The sequence below is a fragment of the Mandrillus leucophaeus genome, unplaced genomic scaffold, assembly GCF_000951045.1.
Source record: "Mandrillus leucophaeus isolate KB7577 unplaced genomic scaffold, Mleu.le_1.0 Scaffold838, whole genome shotgun sequence".
NCBI classification, from domain to species: domain Eukaryota; kingdom Metazoa; phylum Chordata; class Mammalia; order Primates; family Cercopithecidae; genus Mandrillus; species Mandrillus leucophaeus.
This window is the reverse complement of record NW_012109119.1, coordinates 820,973-840,735: the sequence shown is the minus strand read 5'-3', so window position 1 is coordinate 840,735 and position 19,763 is coordinate 820,973. Positions and strand designations below refer to the sequence as shown.

The following is a 19,763-nucleotide window of genomic DNA, read 5'->3' as shown; positions in this document are numbered from 1 at the left end:
AGTTACTTTATTTGCTTTTCCATAGTGAAACAACAAGCCTAGATGGATTGATTCATCAATGGAAAAACAATCTTAAATTCTTACAAAGAGCAGCAGAAATGCAGGAACCCTTCCCAACTCATTTTATGATGCCAGAAAACCTAGATACCAAAACCTGGCAGAGACTTCCTGAGAAAGAGACCTATTTCATTCCCCCCAACATCAAGCAAAAATCCCGAACAAAATATTAGCAAACTAAACTACACACATACACACACACCTACACACACGGAATAATAAATCACAATCAAGTTGGGTTTCTTCCTGAAAAAGTGAGGTTGATGTGATGGTTGCAAATCAATCAATATAATTCAACACATTAACAGAACGAAAGGAGAAAAATAATATTTCAGTAGATCCAGAAAAAGTATTTGATAAACCAGTATCCACTCATAAAAAGCTTGCTTTTTAATATTCATCTTTATTATTCTTATCCTGAGTATGCACGTAAGATGTTCTGGGTCTGAGATAGATTTCTTATTACTCAGGGTAAATAAGTGCACCTGCCCACCTTCACACTAGTCCATATCCCCCAGAGCAACCTGATAAGAACTCATGGGATTTTGGCTGTGTAAGTGGCCAAATACTGCCTAGGCAAGGGACAGGGAAAATTAATTTTCCCTACTTATAAAGACGAAAGAGGCAGCTGTCCTCTTCCCTGCCTGAAAGGGTCTCCTTTTACTCTAGTCTTGTGGTAGACAAAGTCTCTCCAAAAGCCAGATAGCCAGCCCCATGTGTCTCCTAGAGCTGTCTCCTACATCCCTAGGAAGATAGCATATTAGAAATGAGGAAAGATCTCAGCACAATAACCTAAGTTCCCACCACAAGAAACAAGAAAAAGAATAGCAAAATAAACCCGAAGCAGGCAAAAGAAAGGAAATAACAAACAGCAGAAATCTATGAAACTGAAAATAGAAAAATACATAAACAAAAAACTGGTTCTTTGAAAAAACATCAAGAAAATCCATAAAGCTGTAGAAAGACTGACAAAAAGAAAAGAACGCAAATCATCAAGAATGAAATGGCGGCCGGGCGCGGTGGCTCAAGCCTGTAATCCCAGCACTTTGGGAGGCCGAGACGGGCGGATCACGAGGTCAGGAGATCGAGACCATCCTGGCTAACACGGTGAAACCCCGTCTCTACTAAAAAATACAAAAAACTAGCCGGGCGAGGTGGCGGGCGCCTGTAGTCCCAGCTACTCGGGAGGCTGAGGCAGGAGAATGGCATAAACCCGGGAGGCGGAGCTTGCAGTGAGCTGAGATCCGGCCACTGCACTCCAGCTCCGGCGACAGAGCGAGACTCCGTCTCAGAAAAAAAAAAAAAAGAATGAAATGGCAAATATCACTACAAATCAGGCAGTCATTAAAAAGATAATGAGAAAATACTGTAACTTTCAGCTTATACACTTGACAACTTAGAATAAATAATCTGATTCTTGAAAACCGCAAACTACTAAAACTCAACCAAGATGAAATAATCTGAATATCCTATAACCATTAAAGAATTAAATTCATAATTTAAAATCTCCTGATAAAAGAAATCTCCAGACCCAGATGCCCTGGCTTCTTTGAGGTTCTTCCATGTTGTTGCATGTATCAATCATTCATTATTTTAATTGCTGAGTAGTGCTGCACTGTATAGAATGTAACACAGTTTGTTTATACCATTCACCTGTTGGTGGACATTTGTTGGTTCCAGTTTTGGGCTATTATATAAAGCTGCTATGAGCATTCATTTACAAGTCTTTATGTGGCCATAAGCTTTCATTTCTCTTGGGCAAATACCTAGGACTGGGCTGGCTAAATCATATGATAAGTGTATATTTAAATGTTTAAGGAACTGCTAAAAGTCTTTTTCAAATTGATTGTACCATTTGACATTCCTGCCAGCAGTTTATGTGTGCAAAGTCTGTAATTACATTTATGTAAAACTATAAAATGCAAACTAATCCGTAATAATGCAAGCACATCATTGGTTGCCTGGAATGGGGTGGGTGAGGGGAAATGATTACAAAAGGGCAAAGGGAAACTTCTGGGGCTGATACCTGTGTTTACTCTCTTGATTGTGGTTATGGTTCACAAGTGTAGCCATATGACAAAACTTACCAAATTGTACACTTTAAATATGTGCCATTTATTATATATCAATTATACCTCAGAAGGTGTCAGAAGTAACAGGATATTTATATTTAAATCTGCCTTTGAATTACTGATTGTGACTGAGGTCTCATGTGGCTTACTGGTGAATCCAGTAGCTGAGCAGACTAAAGCTGTCACTTCTGCTAACTCTTTTACCAACTCACCTACTGTCACCTTACACAACCCCAACTGTGTTTCAGCTCTGGACTAATGAACACACCATTTTCTTCCTACTTAAAAAGACCACTCAGGATAATGATTAAGAAATACATCGATGGTGAATAATAAATACTTTCAAAAAAGTTAAATGTGAACATTTGGCTTTCATAGCTCTTGACTGTCTTTGACAAACCTTGACATAAAGCTGCCTTTTCCATCTTGGGCTGTTGACAAAAAAGCCTAAGAAGGAAAGAGGGTGTGTACAGAAAATTACATGCCATAGGAAAGAGGGTGTGTACAGAAAATTACATGCCATAGAAAAATACCATACACAGGCCAGGAGTGGTGGCACTTTGGGAGGCCAGGGCGGGTGGATCATTTGAGGTCAGGAGTTTGAGACCAGCCTGGCCAACATGGGGAAACCCCATCTCTACTAAAAATACAAAACTTAACCGGGCATGGTGGTGCACACCTGCAGTCCCAGCTACTTGGGAGGTTGAGGTAGGAGAATCGCTTGAACCCGGGAGGCAGAGATTGCGGTGAGCTGAGATGGTGCCACTGTACTCCATCTCCAAAAGAAAAAAAAAAGCTATACAGATGAATCTTTAAAGATTTTAATTTATATATACCTCTTCTACCATGCATTGGCTGTAGTAGTTGAACAGACATCAGCAGGCACAATGCTAGGCAGGCACCGGAGATTCAGTGATGAATAAAACAAAACTGACCTGGAACCTGGCTTCCTGAAGCTTCTCTTCATCTGTCTAAATTCCTTTCTTTCAAGGCCCAGTGCAAGTGACACCATCAGAAAGAGCTTCCACACTATTCTATCTGCAAATCTCCCTTTTCTGAGCTATTATGCTTATAGTATGTACCAGGCCACATGACATATGTTATTTTGTGGCATTCTAGAATTATTCCAATCTTTTCATTTTTATAACTGGTGTGTTGTATTCAATAAATAATGTTGTTATTCCAATTTTCATCACTGGTCACGCAAGAGTCCTCTCTTCATTATATTTTGTCCCCATAGTGCACCCCCAGTTTCCTCCCCATCCTAAGTAACCATTACAATACCTAAATATGTATCTAATTAGATTGTATGTTTTCTTGCAAAACGAGCACTATCTTCTATGCACATATATTTGTGTATGTCAACAGTATTGTGTTAGCATTGCTTCTCTATTTCTTCACTCTTTACTATGCCTCTAGTACATATCCATGTTGTTATGTATGCATTTATTCCATTGCTTCTACCCGCTATACCTCATGGTGTACCTCTACCACATGTCGTCCCTCTACCACATGTCGTCTTCCCTCTTTTCCAAGGACAGCTACTTGGGTGGCTTCCGACTTGCCCAACAACTATTCTAGTTATTTTATGTATGTTACTTTGGCTCCAGCTCAGTTGTGAACTGCTTGTAGATAAGGACCATGTTTTTCTTTACCTGTTACTCCTGCAGATTTTCTATTAGTGCCTGTGCATGTTTTCTGCTGTAAGGTGGTAAACATTAAAGTAAAACTAATTATAGAAGTAAGGAGTTGCCAGTGGAATCTTCCTGAGCTGAATCTAATCATGGCTTTACCCCTTACTAGCTTTGTGACCTTGACCTTGGAAAAGTAAAACCTTGTTGCTCTTTCTTCATCTATAAAGGTAGATAATACCATCCATCTTAGTGGGCCGTTATGAGGAATGAGTTAATTAACTAATACTAAGCACTCCAGTACAGCAGAAGACATACAACAGGTGTTTAATAAATAATAGTACAATGAATCCTACCTACTGCTTCAAATTACAGCCATCTATACCTGTCAACTTTTCTAAGAATATAAGCATCCTGGAGGTAAGGTCATTTCAAATACTTCTTTATATCTGCTCATTACCCAGCACTCTGCTGTGTGTGAAATATTCTATACATTTATGTTGCTATGGTTTGGATGTTTTTGTCCCCTCCAAAATTCATGTTGAAACTTAATACCCAATGCAACAGTATAAAAGGATGTGGCTTTTAAGAGGTGACTGAGTAATGAATGGGATTAAATGATCTTTTAAATGCATTTTTGCCCTCTTTCCCTTCTGTCCCTTCCACCATGTGAGGACACGCATTCCTCCACTGTGGAGGATGCAGCAATGAGGTGCCATCTTGGAAGCAGAGATTAGCCTTCACCAGACACTAATTCTGCTGGTGCCTTGGTCTTGGAATTCCCAGCCTCAAGAGCCATGAGAAACAGATTTTTCTATTGTTTATAAATTACCAAATCTGTGGTATTTTGTTATAGCAGCACAAACGGACTAAGACAAATCTGTTAACTCAGATTTTAAGCATATGTGCTAAAGTATTTTAAAAGGTTATTTTATCCAAGAATATAGTATGAATTAATATCTTTTTTGCAAGATTCATGGCAATCTTTTATTATTTATTTTTTATTTCATTACATGTTGAAAACAAAATCGTATCTATTAAAAAGTAAAATCACAAATTAGTCTTTGATTATTCAGAAGCATAAGAAGATTGCTGTTTTCATGTTTTCCATTTCTCCCTCCAGTGGCTTGAAAAGTACAGGAGCTCTTTTCAGTCACGTTTTGTCTTAAAGATTTTAAAATAAGAAGAGTCTGCATCCTGTAAAAGAGGGACAGAAACATGAATCAGTACCTACTCCTATTTACCCCAGTTTTTAACATTTTAAGTCCTTCTGTTTTGAGGAGCTATATCATTATGGTTCACTATTAAGAATCTTCACAAAATTTGAGAAACCGCTTAAATTAGAATTAAAAAATCATAGCCAAAATTTTAGATGCACACAAAAGTACCTCTAATGAGTTTAGCATCATCTCTGGTTTAGAGGAGGCATAAATAGCATTGGACTGTAATGCTAAATTCTCTATAATGACTTCTATGGATCAGCATATCATACCTACACTGCTTTGCCCTAATAAATAAAAACAATAAGTCAGATTATGTAGAACTGAAATATATGGGAGATAACGCTTTAAAATCATTTGTGGCCAGGCAGGCACTGTGGCGCAGCTTGTAATCCCAGCACCTTGGGAGGCCAAGGTGGGCGGATCACCTGAGGTCAGGAGTTTGAGACCAACCTGGCCAACATGGTGAAACTCCATCTCTACTAAAAATAAGAAATCAGCTGGGCGTGGTGGTGTGTGCCTGTAATCCCAGCTACTCGGGAGGCTGAGGCAGGAGAATTGCTTGAACCCGGGAAGCGGAGGTTGCAGTGAGCTGAGACAGCGCCATTGAACTCCAGCCTGGCCAACAAGAGGGAGACTCTCTCAAAAAAAAAAAGGAAAAAGAAAAAAAAAATTATTTGTGAACTTTTTGTATATTGCTTAAGGAATAAAACAAGGCAACTTGATAATCCCCAAGATGTGATGTTTCTTTTGGGAAGATATGCATTTACTACTTCCAAAACTTTGCACTAAGAAAGACAAAATAATAATAATGATAATACAAAAGTCAGTGTAGCCACTGTTCTTGATCCCTAAAAATAATAAAGATTCATTAAAAACAAAGTTCCAGACATAATTTTCTTAGACTAAAGAGCAAATTCTAGTTAACAACAAGTACTATTAGCTTGAAATAAGTTATACTAGCATTTTCTTAGATGCTTATCAATAAGAAAATACATATACACACATGTATGTAAAATATAAAATAATAGGAGAGAGGAAGAGTACAGACTATAAAGAATTGAGGTATTATGTCCTACAAATTGCTTTGGGAGATGACAGAATGCCCAGCTTATCATAATAAAGAGCAACAAAGTAGTAAGACTATATAATAAGCAATATTTCAAAGATGGTGGTAGGAAGAAAAAGGCTGTCATTTTTTTTTTAGAAAAGCCTAGGTGTAAAAAACATGCGAGATTTGCTAAATGATGTTTATATTTTACAGTTAGATGTTCTCTAAACAAAACAAAATACCCTTCATATGGACATTTCTGAAAATACTATTACAGTGGGACTGAAATTCTCTAGTCCCTGGTCCCTCTTTCCTCTGAAAAAATCACTTCTATAATATATTCTTTATCTGCCCTATTATTTAAATTGAGGATGTGAACCAGTACACTCATTATGGAAAATATGGAAATTCCTCAAAAAATTAAAAATAGAATTACCATCTGATCCAGCAATTCCATTTATGGATATAAATCTAAAGGAAGTGAAATCAGTACCTTGAAGTGATATCTACACTCCCATGTTCATTTTAGCATTACTTATAATAGCCAGGATATGGAAACAACCTAAGTGTCCATTAGTGAATGAATGGATAAAGAAAATGTAGTGTGTGTGTGCGTGTGTGTATGGGATACTATTCCACAATGGAATATTTTTCAGCCATAAAACGATGGAATTCCTGGCATTTGTGAAAACATGGATAGTGGACATTAATGCTAAGTGATAGAAGCAAGATACAGAAAAACAAGTACTGTGTGATTTCACTTATGTGGAATCTAAAAAGTCGTACTGAAAGGCAGAGTAGAATGATGGTTGCCAGGAGCCAGAAAAATGGGGGAAATGGGGAGACCTTGGTCAAAAGGTACACATTTTGGCCAGGCACAGTGACTCACACCTATGATCTCAACACTTTGGGAGGCCAAGGCAGGTGGATTGCCTGAGCCCAGGAGTTCAAGACTAGCCTGGGCAACATGGCAAAAACTCATCTCTACCAAAACTACAAAACCTAGCCAGGCATGGTGGTGTGTGCCTGTAGCCTCAGCTACTCAGAAGGCTAGGGTGGGAGGATTGCTTGAGCCTGGGAGGTGGAGATTGCAGTGAGCCATGATCACGCCACTGCAGACTCCAGCCTGGGCAACTGGGCGAGACCCTGTCTCAAAGAAAAAAAAATTAGAAATTTTCAGTTATAAGATAAATAACTTATGTTATTATAACTTACAAATTCTAAGGATCTAATATATAGCATGGTGACTATAGTTAATAATACTGTATTGCATATTTGAAATTTGCTAAAAAAGTAGATTTTAAGTGTTCTCACCACAACAAAAAAAAGGTAACTGTGGGTGACAGATGTGTTAATTAGTTTGGTCATGGTAATCATTTTACAGTGTATTAGATCATCACAATGTATACCTTAAATATATATAATTTTATGTGTCAATTATAATGAAAATCTTTGATCATTAAGGAAGCTGAATATCCTGCTATATCTAACTCAAGATGAGAAGGGGAAAAAAAGCACAATAGCTAACACTTAGAACACTCCAAGTTGTGTTTTAAGTGCTTTTCATATATTAAATTCATGTAATTCCCATACAATCCTGTGACTGGGCACTATTATCACTAATCTCCATCTTATATTAATAGATGGGGAGACTGAGTGATAGAGAAGTAACCTGCTTTAAGAGCGTGGGGCACAGCTGGGATTTGAACCCAGGTAGCCTAGCACCAGGCTGCATGCTCTTTGCCAGGAGACTGTGCTTCCTCTGTAGTACAGTGGCCTGTCCCTCTCAACTCTTTCCATCACTGGGCACAAAGCTACTGCATCAGCTGTCCTCCATGTTTAAAACTCAGGTTTAATCTTTGATGAAGCTTTACCTTTAGAGCTTCTACCCACACTACCAAGTCTCAACAATACCAAAACACTCATAAGCGATTTGGCCCAAAGCAAACTGTTCCACATTACTACTTGGTAGAAAATGAAAAGCTCCTTTGTGATTGTTCACACTCTGGACATTTTAGTGTGTCATGACCCAGTCTGATAACCTTTTATGTCTCTCAAGCATTTTGTTGTGTTTGTAACTTTTTACCCCCTAATTCATTTTCACTGTCCTGCAAAGAGTTGGAATAAATTAAATGTCTAACAATTAGTGGATTACTTAAATATTTGCAGGTATGTATAGTATGATCCTGTTTTATAATTCTTTTTTTATCTATCAAACCCTATTGATTCATTTCTAAAAGAAGGTGGTAACAAAGTATATCAAAGGCTAACAATAAAAACTATCCTCAGCAATAATCTTTTGCTGCATAATCATCTATAATTTTTTGTTTACTTCATAACATTTCCTATACTGTCTATAAATTAAATTCTTTTGAGGGTCACAATTTCTCAGAAATGGTTAATAGTATTCCCCGACTAATTGCTATAAAGAATGAGTGCTGAAAGAATGATCACCAGCATTTTCCTTAGACAGGGGAATAGGCACATCTTAGATGTGCTGAGTACTTCAGGAATGAGGTAAAAGCGCATGCATCTGTTTTAACAATGCAGTAAGTGCTTTGACAGGAAAGCACAGGGGCTGAGGTGCACCTGGTCCTGGGGAGAAGTGGGAGGGAAGGCCAGGTACCATTCCAAGGAGGTAACATGGGAGTTGAGACTGGTAGGATGGGTAGGAGTTGGTGGGGAGAAACAGTAGGGAAAGAACATTTTGACACACACACTGGCCAAACAGTATGTACAGAAGAAAAAAATGGCAGTCTTTGATTTGATTTTACCTTGTAAAAAAACTTCTTTCTCCAAGACTACTAATAATTTATACTAAACCAAAAGATAAGCATGGTGATAAAATATTTTTTATTTATTTTTCTTTATATCATGAGATTGGTGGAAGGCTAGAAAGGTTTTTTTGTTTTTGAAACAGAGTCTCACTCTATCACCCGGGCTGGAGTGCAGTGGCACCATCCTGGCTCACTGCAACCTCTGCCTCCCGGGTTCAAGCAGTTCTCATGCCTCAGCCTCCCGAGTAGCTGGCATTACAGGCGAGCACCACCATGCCCGGCTACTTTTTGTATTTTTAGTAGAGACGGGGTTTTGCTATGTTGGCCAGGCTGGTCTTGAACTCCTGGCCTCAAGTGATCTGCCTTGGCCTCCCAAAGTGCTGGGATTACAGACATGAGCCACTGTACCCAGCCAGAAAGTTTTTTAACCACTGGAAAATTCTGTACCTTCCTGCAAGATCGATACATATTATTAAGAAACTTAGAAATTGGTCTTACCACACCATTCTTAAAGTTCTCAATCCTTTTCTTCCCCATCTTGCTGGTTATCCACCAGGCCCAGGTTGGCATGTATTGCCACAAATATGTTACTAACAAGAAAGGTTGTTGTGAGATCCAAACTTCTTTCAAATCATTGGCCATGCTGATTAACATCAGCCGCACACAACGACTGGTTGTCATCTTGTGGGACTGGTCTCCATTATTGGCTATAGTCTAAGAAAATTTAAAAATTAAGTGAATTTATCCAAGCAATTTCACAGAAATTTAAGCTGGAAAGGACTCAAATGCCATCTAGTTGAGTGGTTCCTTTAGTGGAGCTTCATGCCCCTTAGGAGTCTCCATAAGTACTAATGGGAGTTTATAAACTATTTGTAATATTTCAAAAAGCCCAACAGAAACCATATGCTTACTAGATAATACAGCGCAGGCTAACTAAAAGGTGAAGATTCTTTGCTTTTAATTAGAATTGCATCACCCTAATGTGCTTAAAGACAATTACTACTTTTGTAATAAAAATCAAACTATTAAGACAATGCATTTAGCAAATGAAATTCCATAAACAATTTTCATAATGGCTGAAGTTGTTTTGTGAATAATTCACACAAAAGCAGTTCGAAGACAAAAACTCTGATATACAGTGATACAACACCAATATATAATGCCAATATGTAACTAGTAAACATTCAAATTATTCCCAACCAGAAATTTTTACCTTTGTGACTTCTCCAGCTAGGGAATTCTGCACAATATTTGATTGCACTGGTCCTGGGCAAATGTTAGAAACTGTTATACCTGGGTATGCGGCAAGTTCTGTTCGAAGGCCATTAAAGTCTCAAAAACAGACAAAAAAAAAAAAAAAAAAAGGAGGAAAAGAAGGCAAATAAATACAGACACGTATCTCATGACTTATCAAAATAGGTTCTAAAATGTGTGAGTAAAGAACAGGGAGTGTAATCATGCAAGCTTATTAGGCACTTTTAACCGTAGACTGGAGGCAATCTAGAACAGACATTCTCAGCTCTTTCCAGGTATAAATGGTTCACCCCCTTTGATAGTGATGGGTCTTGCCATCAATGATTTTTATGGTAGGCATGCACTGGATAGGTAAAAAAAACTATCCCTGAAGATTCTGATATACCCTCTTCATACCAGTCCTCCTCTCCCCACTCCAAAAGGGGTGTATGTCCTTCACTGAGAATCACTTAGGTCGGGTTTCTGTTTATTCCCCAAAGTAGTCTAAAGTGCAAATGTTTGGGACAAAGGTGAGGAAGATGGGATTAGTACTTCGCAGAAACTATCACAAAGAATGATTTCCACTTTTCCCATGTATATTGCTAATTTAACAGAATTAATTCATTTCAGCAAACATTTATCTTTTGGGGTAATAAGAGGGTACATGGCTAATTAAAAATGTAATATGATTGCCTACTGAATGACTTGTGTAAAACAGACTAGACCTTCTAGACTTAAAGATACTGACCATTTCTAAACCAATGGGGAGTAAACAGAAATCTACTGCCTCTCATCTCTTCCTAAATTAGGAAATGTTCCAAGACTACATTGTTATAAGGCTGGGTTATCTATTGAAAAGCCTAAACAGCTAACCCACAGTACATCTGTATATGATCCAAAAATGTTAAAACGCTATCAGCCCTGAATGCTGACCCCAACAAACAGAGGGGCTATGAGGGTTTATGATCAGAGACCAATACAGTGCCTGACTCAGAGATGAACCAAAAAAAAACAAAAAACAAAAAAAAACCCTTGGTAAATTAATGGAAAACTCCCATAACTTTAACCTTCTGCCTCTCTGTAGCAAAAGAGGAGAGAGGACACCAAGCAAGCCAATACATCAAACACTAAAACCTCTCCTTGTTTGAAATCACATCTAGCATTGTGTGTAAACTTTTCAATGATAAACAAGTTAATTCTGTAGCTTACCGAGAATCTGAGAAGGAAATGTGCTCTTCAAAAAGAGTTTCCTGGTAACTACAGTCTCAACCTGCCACATTTTATCATAGGATCAAATCCAGTAATAAAATAATGAGTCTTGCAGGGCAGGCCAGACAGCTCATCTGTGTTTACTGAAAGCATCCGGCATATCTTATGAGATACATGGTGCCAAACAGATGGGTGGCCGCCCTCCCCCATCTGCCTGCCTAAGGCTTGCCCAACTGCTCTCCAGGAAGTGACTGATGCCTGTTACTAAATATGAGGAAATCATCAGTGTAGCATTCTGCTTCATCACTGTCTGCAGTTGTCTGCACTTTGCAGCAGAAAAAAAGATGTCCTAAAGAATCAAAGCTTCAAATTTTCATGAAACCATGCTAACCATGTAGCTATTGCATCTCATTATTCCAACAGTGAAACATTCTATTTAAACTGACTTCAACAGCATTAAATACAAATTTTGTGTCTTCTTTAATCATTCTTTTCCTATTGGCCTTATAATTTCTTTATATCCAGTCTTAAGCCACCATTAAAAATTCATCCATTTCTAATATTTATACCTTATAACTTACGCAGTCCAAATCAAGCTTTTCTCCTTGCCTCTGCCTTGACTAGATTTTCTTCTTCCAATGAAACCAGAGTGAATACAGTCAAAATTTTTCCCAGTAAGGATATGAGACCAGGACTAATCATCCTGTGGGAAGTACCTATTTCTGACATGCGTATATAATTAGACCAGGCAAAACACACACCAACTACAAGGGGCAAAGAAAAGAAGTCACAGAAATGGGGAGGAAAAAGTACATCCTGAAGTGTATGTAGACGAAAGGAGAAGTGGACCCCCAATTTTCCATGAAGATGTGGTAGGAATAAGGACAAGGTGAAGAGTGACATGTTAACTAGATGATACACTTTTTCAGGGCAGAGACCCCATCTTACTATCTTTATATCCCCAGGGTCTGTTGTACTGCATGGCACAATGCAGTGCTTGATACATATTTATTTGTTCACCAAGTTAGAGGCATGTGTGGATCAAGTCTTTTTTAGCATCTACTGGGGGTGTCCTCTACCAAAGGTCTCCTTGGGTCTCTCTGTCTCCCCACATCACTTCCCAGCTCCAAGGACCTCACACAGTGATGGCCATATCTCCCACATACACATTTAAGTCAGTTCTATCAGAGCTGAGTTTGAGCAGCCTTACCCGGAGAGCATGCTTGCTAGCACAGTATCCAGTGGAAAGAGGTGCAGATATGATACCGAGGATGCTATTCACAGTAACAATCTTTCCTTGCTTCCTCTCGATCATGTGAGGCAGAACACATTTTGTCAAGGACACCGTCCCTAAGTAGTTAAGCTCTATTAGCTTTCTGTAGACATCCAAGCTGGTATCCATGCACAAAGAACGCTGGGATATTCCACCATTGTTGACCAGAATGTCGATCTAGTTAAATAAAATCAGAAAAGGGGTGTTTGGGGGATGTCCTGTGGATAGACTGAGGGAATTCCTATAGATGGTTGGTTATATTGTTAACTTGAAGAATCAATGGAACAATGGTATATTTTCAGAAGTCAGAAATTAAAAAGATAAAACCCCGAATTTACCTGTGGAATTAAATTCCCATTTTAGGTGACTTTTTATGAAAGTTAATAATTGGCATAAAAATAAATAAAAGCAGCCAGCCAGGTGCAGTAGCCTGTAATCCCTGCACTTTGGGAGGCCAAGGAGGGTGGATCATGAGGTCAGGAGTTCAAGACCAGCCTGACCAACATGGGAAAACCCTGTCTCTACTAAAAAATAACAAAATTAGCTGGGTGTGATGGTGCACGCCTGCAATCCCAGCTACTCAGGAGGCTGAGGCAGGAGAATCACTTAAACCCGGGAGGAGGAGATTGCAGTGAGTCAATATCACACTACTGCAGTCCAGCCTGGGCGACAGAGCAAGACTTCATCTCAAAAAAAATAAATAAATAAAAGCAGCTGTGAATTTTTAGCTTCTTTTGTTCTACATGGAGGAATTTGTACTTGTTAAGACATGAAAAGTACTAATTCCATAACGCCAAAGACTCAGAGATTAAGGGGCCCAACTCATGGGTCCTATCTCACTGCATGGACCCCACTTGCCTAAAGCCCTTTGTATGACAGCACCATGGATGGGAATCTCTTCTGCAGTTACTTCAAAGCAAGACTGTATCAATATAAGATGCTACTTACTCTACCAAACTCCTGGAGAACAGCTTCGGTAGCCGCTTCATGGGAACCGGTGTCGGTCAGGTCAAGGGGCAAAACAAGTATATCTTTTTCTTTTAAATTGCCATTCTCTAAATAAAGACAAAAATGTGTGTGGAAGTCATGCCATAGTTCAATCAAGCTCCTTGCTACTCCCACTAACATCCACCCTGCAAAAGGAGTTGGCAACAAACTCATTTCCGGGTGACCCTGTGAGAGTTCCTCTCAGTGGTCAGGAAGAGGACTAGTGGTTAAATGATGATGTCTTACCAGACAAAATGCTGGCTGGCCTCACAGGAAGTAGAATGGCAACTTGAATATGCAGCCTAACTTTACAACTTGATTTCTGCAGAAATCAAGATTATACTACAAACTACAAACTAGAAAAGAGCAAAAATTTTGGAGCAATTTCTTTAGAAGTACAGAGGTACCTTTGTTTTGTAATAGGCTCACAAAGATGAGTTGCTCTTCTACACCCAGAACAGCTATTTGTGCTTAAAATCAGTAAGAAGCTTAGAGTCCTACAGTCAAATGACATATAGAAGCTTCTCTCCAGAGGCTAAGGATTCCTGGAAGTAAACAGGGAAAAGGACACATGCCTGAAATTCCCATCCAAGAAACATGCTGCTGAGTTGTGATTGGCTCTTTCTGTTCATGAAAAGAACAACTGAAACTAATTTTCCTGGACTCTAACCTTGAAATACAAGTAACATCAGTAAGAAAAACAAGCAAATATAGAAAATACAAGAGGTAAAAAGACTTCATGGGCAAAAGAGTTAATTGTGAAACATCAACCGTATTAAATGAAAAAGTGGGCACTACAGATCTGCAAGATAAAAGGAAACAGCCTTGTGCCAGGTAAGAAATGCTGACCTGGTTCATCTACTCCACCAGTACAGGACTTGCAAGTCACAGCAGCAGAGGAACAACTACTAAAAGAAGTGGCCCAGTGCAAAAACACAAGAGGCCTTTGAAAGAAGTATCATGAAAGAGGCCCATGGCCCTGCTGAGCACTACTGTGGCAACTAACTCTCATTTCTGGGTGATTAGCTTGATCAGCAAACTTAAATATTTAAAAGAATGACAGGTAGAGAGATGGCCCAAAAAATGGTCTGTTGGAAAATTCAAAATTATCTCAGTTTAGGTACTATTAATAAATGGTCCATGAAAAATAATAACTTTCCTGTTCTATGAAAAAAATAACTTAGGTACTATTAATAAATGTTGCATGAAAAATAATAACTTGAGGTTGCTTTCAATGTGAACATAATGGCTGGGCGCGGTGGCTCACACCTGTGATCCCAGCATTTTGGGAGGCCGAGGCAGGCAGATCACCTGAGGTTAGGAGGTCGAGACAAGCATGGCCAACATGGCGAAACCCCATCTCCACTAAAAATACAAAAATTAGCTGGGTGTGGTGGTGCACATCTGTGGTCCCAACTACTTAGGAGGCTGAGACACAAGAAACACTTGAACCCGCGAGGCGGAAGTTGCAATGAGCCAAGATCACACCATTGTACTACAGCCTGGGCAACAAAGTGAGACTCCATCTCAAAAAGAAAAAAGTGAACATAACTACACCAAAACTCAAACAAAAATATTAACACTGTTGCCCTTTATGTGAACATGAAAGTATTACCTCAAGTTGTATTTTTTAAACCTAATTCCATTCCTGTTCTTTTATCCTATATAATAAAAGTCTTATCCCATATGATTTTAATATCTGATACATTAATAAAATGAGTAAGGATTCTTCCTACTTTCTATGATCAGATACATGTATGTCATGGATAAGAACGCAACTGTTTTTTCTCTAAGACAAAAATCTAAGTCACTTGGTCACTAAAAATCCACCAGCATCTGATACAATTGTTGGTCACTCCCTAATGCCAAGAGTCAGTGCAAAAAAAGCACAGAAACGTGGCAGAAAAGAAGAAAAGGCAAGGGCAGCCAATTAAGACAAAAAGGAGAGGATCTGAGACGAAGCACTTAGAGCATTTGGAGCCAGGGGGAAATCTCACTCTTCTCTGAAAGTCCCAAAACTGTATTTGAGTTTGGATTCTGATTTATTTCTAGGAAGCACCGCTGCTATTTCAGATCTGCTTACCTAGACATCTTCTTTTCACCCTTTCCAGCTCGTGCACTCTTCTGGCTGACAGCACAAGAGAAACTCCTAGTTTAGACAACTGGTAAGCCAGCTCCTCACCAATTCCACTCGAGGCTCCAGTCACCCACACCACCATATCAGTCAGCTCCCATTCTATGGAAGGAATGACAATGGAAGGAAGAAAATAAGCAATGAATTACAATCATAAATCAAAGATTAGAAAAAAGAAAAGAAAAGAAAGCCTTAAACAATACCACTAAATATGAAGACATGATGTATGGAGCTTCAAATTTGAACTATTCTAAGAAAGCGTCTCCTTAACTAAAAAAAAAGCATTCATACAAATCATATAATAACAGTTATCAACATAGTATTCCTAGACTACAGAACCTCCATGACTCTTCCAGACTTTACTTCAAGGTAAGCCTTGTAACCCCATGTTTTCACCCCAAGGCTCTATTTATGACAAACAGGTAAGATAAATATGATAGATAAGATAAACAGGCTAACTAAACAGGAAATCACTGCCTGGACTCACTTTCCTTAGCCATTAAATGAGCCATTCAGATTAGATGATGGCTCAAGGTCCCATCCAGTTTTTAATTATATTATTCTAATATTTTGCAATGGAGGTTGATGATGAATCTAAATATACCAAGTTCTGTGCTGTTGATGGAAACATCCTAGATTTTTAAAGTAATATTTTCCCCATTTGCCAATCATGCCTGATGCCTATCAGCTCAAGGTCATTTTGTAAAAATGCTCCCCAGATGCCTGAGCTTTCATCTTAGAAGAATATAGTAATTCACCCAAGAACAAATGCATATTACAGAGAGATGAAATATTGTACTCTGCTTCTCCAATTATGTTCCTCTTAACAACTAAAAATGTTACAGTACTAAAGCAATGACAAATGGTTTATTCTTTTCTCCAATGAAAAACTTGTTAGCACTCCAGGAGATGATATTCAGTGTCTCTCTGAACTCGTAAAGTCACTGTTATGCAAAGTTCCTGTGTACCTTATTTAATAAAATAGATGTTATTTATCAAAAATATTAAACAAGGTATCACTTAACATCACATTTCTGATTTTAGATCAGAAAAGTTAAAATCAGGAAATGATTGTAGTGTTTTAAACAGCTCTAAATCCTAACTGTGGTGTTAACAGTACCATCCCTGGAGACTGCCAGGGTTCAAATGCCAGCTCCAACACACACAGCACTGAAATGTTCCCAGGTGAGAACTCGGTGCCTTAATTTTCCACAACTGAAAATGTAATGAATAAGAACACATCCTTCACGTGATTGTTGAGAAATGAGTTAAAACATAGAAAGCACTCAGGGCAGGATATATCCAGTACATACTCAGTGTTTAATAAACATCAATTATAATTATTGCTCAAGTTTTTTAATAGATGGACTTCGCTACAGCAAAACATAGAACAGTCACTTAATAACCTATGTCTCCTAACTTCTCCAGCCAGGGAAACGGGGTTACAAATTCTAATGGCTTAACATTTTTACATTACTTCCTATGTACTTAACACATTATCTATTAAAAGCCTCACCAGAACTGTATGAAAATGTATTATTATCTCAGTTTTACAGAAAAGGTAACTGAGGTTTACAGAGATTAATTTGTCCCCACTAGTCAGTAGATTCCATTAAGGGTAGGACCTTGTCTTCCTTGTTCATTGGTGTGGCCTCAGTGCCTAACAAGGACTGGAATATTGAAAAGGCTCCATAAATAACTACTGAATAAACAAACACCCAAGAATCCTGGCAGAGCCGGGATATAAGCCCAGGTATATCTAGCTCCAAAGCCCACACTGTCCACTATTTCATGATATACGTTTAAATATGATCAATAATTTAAAGCCCAACTGTTTCTTAGACATTCAAGAAAATACCACTTGTCCTTAGGAAAAAGGTTTCATGTAAATATCTCAACTAAGGCCAGGTACGTTGGCTCACACCTGTAATCCCAGCACTTGCCTGGAGGCCAAGGCAGGCAGATCACTTGAGGCCAGGAGTTCGAGACCAGCCTGGCCAACATGATGAAACCTGTTCTCTACAAAAAATACAAAAATTAGCCAGGTGTGGTGACGCATCCCTGTAATCCCAACTACTCAGGAGACTGAGGTGCGAGAATCACTTGAACCTGGGAGGCAGATGTTGCAGTGAGCCAAGATTGCTCCACTGCACTCCAGCATGGGTGACAGAGTGAGACTCTGTCTCAAAAAAAAAACAAAGGATGGAAACATCCCAAATACTATGTCTGGGCTACAATGCTTTCCTGTCATATAATGTGCTTTCGTAAAAGGCACAATTGGGCAACCTTCCTATAGGACTTTATGAAGAACAATATAACATCTATTCAGATAATCATTTATTCATTTATTGACTACTTGTTGTTCCCAAGTTCTGCAATCATCAGACTCTAAAGTGAATATCATTTGTTTTAGAAACACAGGATTTACTAACCAGCCTCGAGCTAACAAAGACTTCTTGATGTTTACACAACTAAGCAAATATTTAAAGCTGATGGTGTAAACCTTTAATGCAATCACAGTTCTGGCCTCTTCCTCCCACCCTAAAGAAACTTTTTTCTTTAGCACCATTTGTTTCCCAATTCCACAGAATCTGGTATACATAATGGTCTCCCTTTAAGAGCCCCTAAAAGTAGATTCTTAGAGTTGAAAGGAAAGTGACAGTGCAACTCCCACTCCAGTTTGAGAATTCTCTTCTCAAGCCCTTGACCCATCTCTAATTCCCTCACAGGATGAGGAAGCTAATTATCTCTGAAGCTTCAGCTCCTTTTTTGGGGAAGTCTAATCATTCAAGGAATCTATTTTATACTAATGTGATAAGCTTGTAAATGCTATCAACTGGTAGCAGTGTGCAGTAATCCTGCCTTGTGGTTTGACAAAGAAGAAGTCAAACTTCTGGTGTCGGTGGGTCCAAGTGTCCGGCCTGAGGCATCCTCCCCATCCCTCCCTCTCCCAGCGCCTCAAACATTCATCAAGGATTTTGTATCCAAGGCCCAGAAGTTTGTTACCCAAGATGACGAATATTGACATGGATGCAGTTGATGCTGAAAATCATTTGGAACTGGAGGAAAAAACACAGCTTATTAATCAAGTGTTGGAACTCCAACATACACTTGAAGATCTCTCTGTCAGAGGAGATGCAGTTATGGAAGAAAATCTCAAGCTAACATCAGAAAACCAAGTTCTTGGACAATACACAGAAAATTTCATGTCAGCTTCTAGTGTTTTTCAAACAACTGACACAAAAAGCAAAAGAAATATAGAATTGAAGCCCTTCTGTTTTATGGAATTGCGGCTGATCTTTCTTTATATATTGGACAGATTTCAAAAGTGATAGTACCTTTGTTTGTGGTTCCATTGAATATTTATAAAGCTAATGTCAGATGTAGGCAACATTCATAGCATAACGGGAGACTTCCATAAGTTTGTGTATTCTGTTAGTCTATGAGAATGTGCAGATGTATTGGAGACGTGATTTAGAATAGCACACATTTATGAAACTTAAAGATGAAAGTTTTTAAAATTTGCCCTGATTTGTGGGTTTAGCCCTGTCTTTTATTACAGGCTTAGTAAGATATACAAGAAAATAACCATCACACTGTGAAAAAGTGACCCAAATCAGGTACTGACTGTACAGCTTCATGTACCCTATCCGTCTTCTTGGGCCCCTTCTCCACTGGCTTCTTCCTTCCTATCTCCCCTCCCCTAGGGAAAAATTGGTTTCACATTTGTAAAAGCAATTTTAATACTTAATCATCTCTGAGAGTAACCTGAACTTTAACTGTTGAAACTTAACCAAATGAAGACATTTTCTCAGCTAGGGCTTCTCATTTGTGATATTTAATACTAAGATAGAATTGCTGGTTTCTCTTTAATCTATTGAAAACAAAAAGAGGCTATAAAAATGAAGATTTTTCATTGAAACTGAATTGTCAATCTGGGAAGATAATTTTTTGTTGTCAAAAACTTCTTTTTGGCTGGGTGCAGTGGCTCACGCCTGTAATCCCAGCATATTGGCAGGCCGAGGCAGGAGGATCACCTGAGGTCAGGAGTTCAAGACCAGCCTGGCCAACATGGCGAAACCCCGTCTCTACTAAAAATACAAAAATTAGCTGGGCATG

The 19,763-nt window shown here is 38.7% G+C and overlaps 1 protein-coding gene across 1 annotated transcript in view; it reads right to left on the bottom strand.

Moving 5' to 3' along the window:
* Nucleotides 1–4,720: 4,720 nt before the first annotated feature.
* DHRS7 (dehydrogenase/reductase (SDR family) member 7) overlaps nucleotides 4,721–19,763 on the bottom strand; it is a 24,851-nt gene continuing 9,808 nt past the window's right edge. The window contains exons 3-9 of the mRNA XM_011968312.1: nucleotides 15,594–15,746; nucleotides 13,472–13,578; nucleotides 12,461–12,700; nucleotides 11,485–11,488; nucleotides 10,022–10,140; nucleotides 9,307–9,522; nucleotides 4,721–4,957 (exon numbers count right to left, since the gene is read on the bottom strand). Of these exons, the coding sequence (XP_011823702.1) occupies nucleotides 4,910–4,957; nucleotides 9,307–9,522; nucleotides 10,022–10,140; nucleotides 11,485–11,488; nucleotides 12,461–12,700; nucleotides 13,472–13,578; nucleotides 15,594–15,746 (887 nt within the window). The 3' untranslated portion in view covers nucleotides 4,721–4,909. The remainder of the gene's footprint in view (nucleotides 4,958–9,306; nucleotides 9,523–10,021; nucleotides 10,141–11,484; nucleotides 11,489–12,460; nucleotides 12,701–13,471; nucleotides 13,579–15,593; nucleotides 15,747–19,763) is intronic.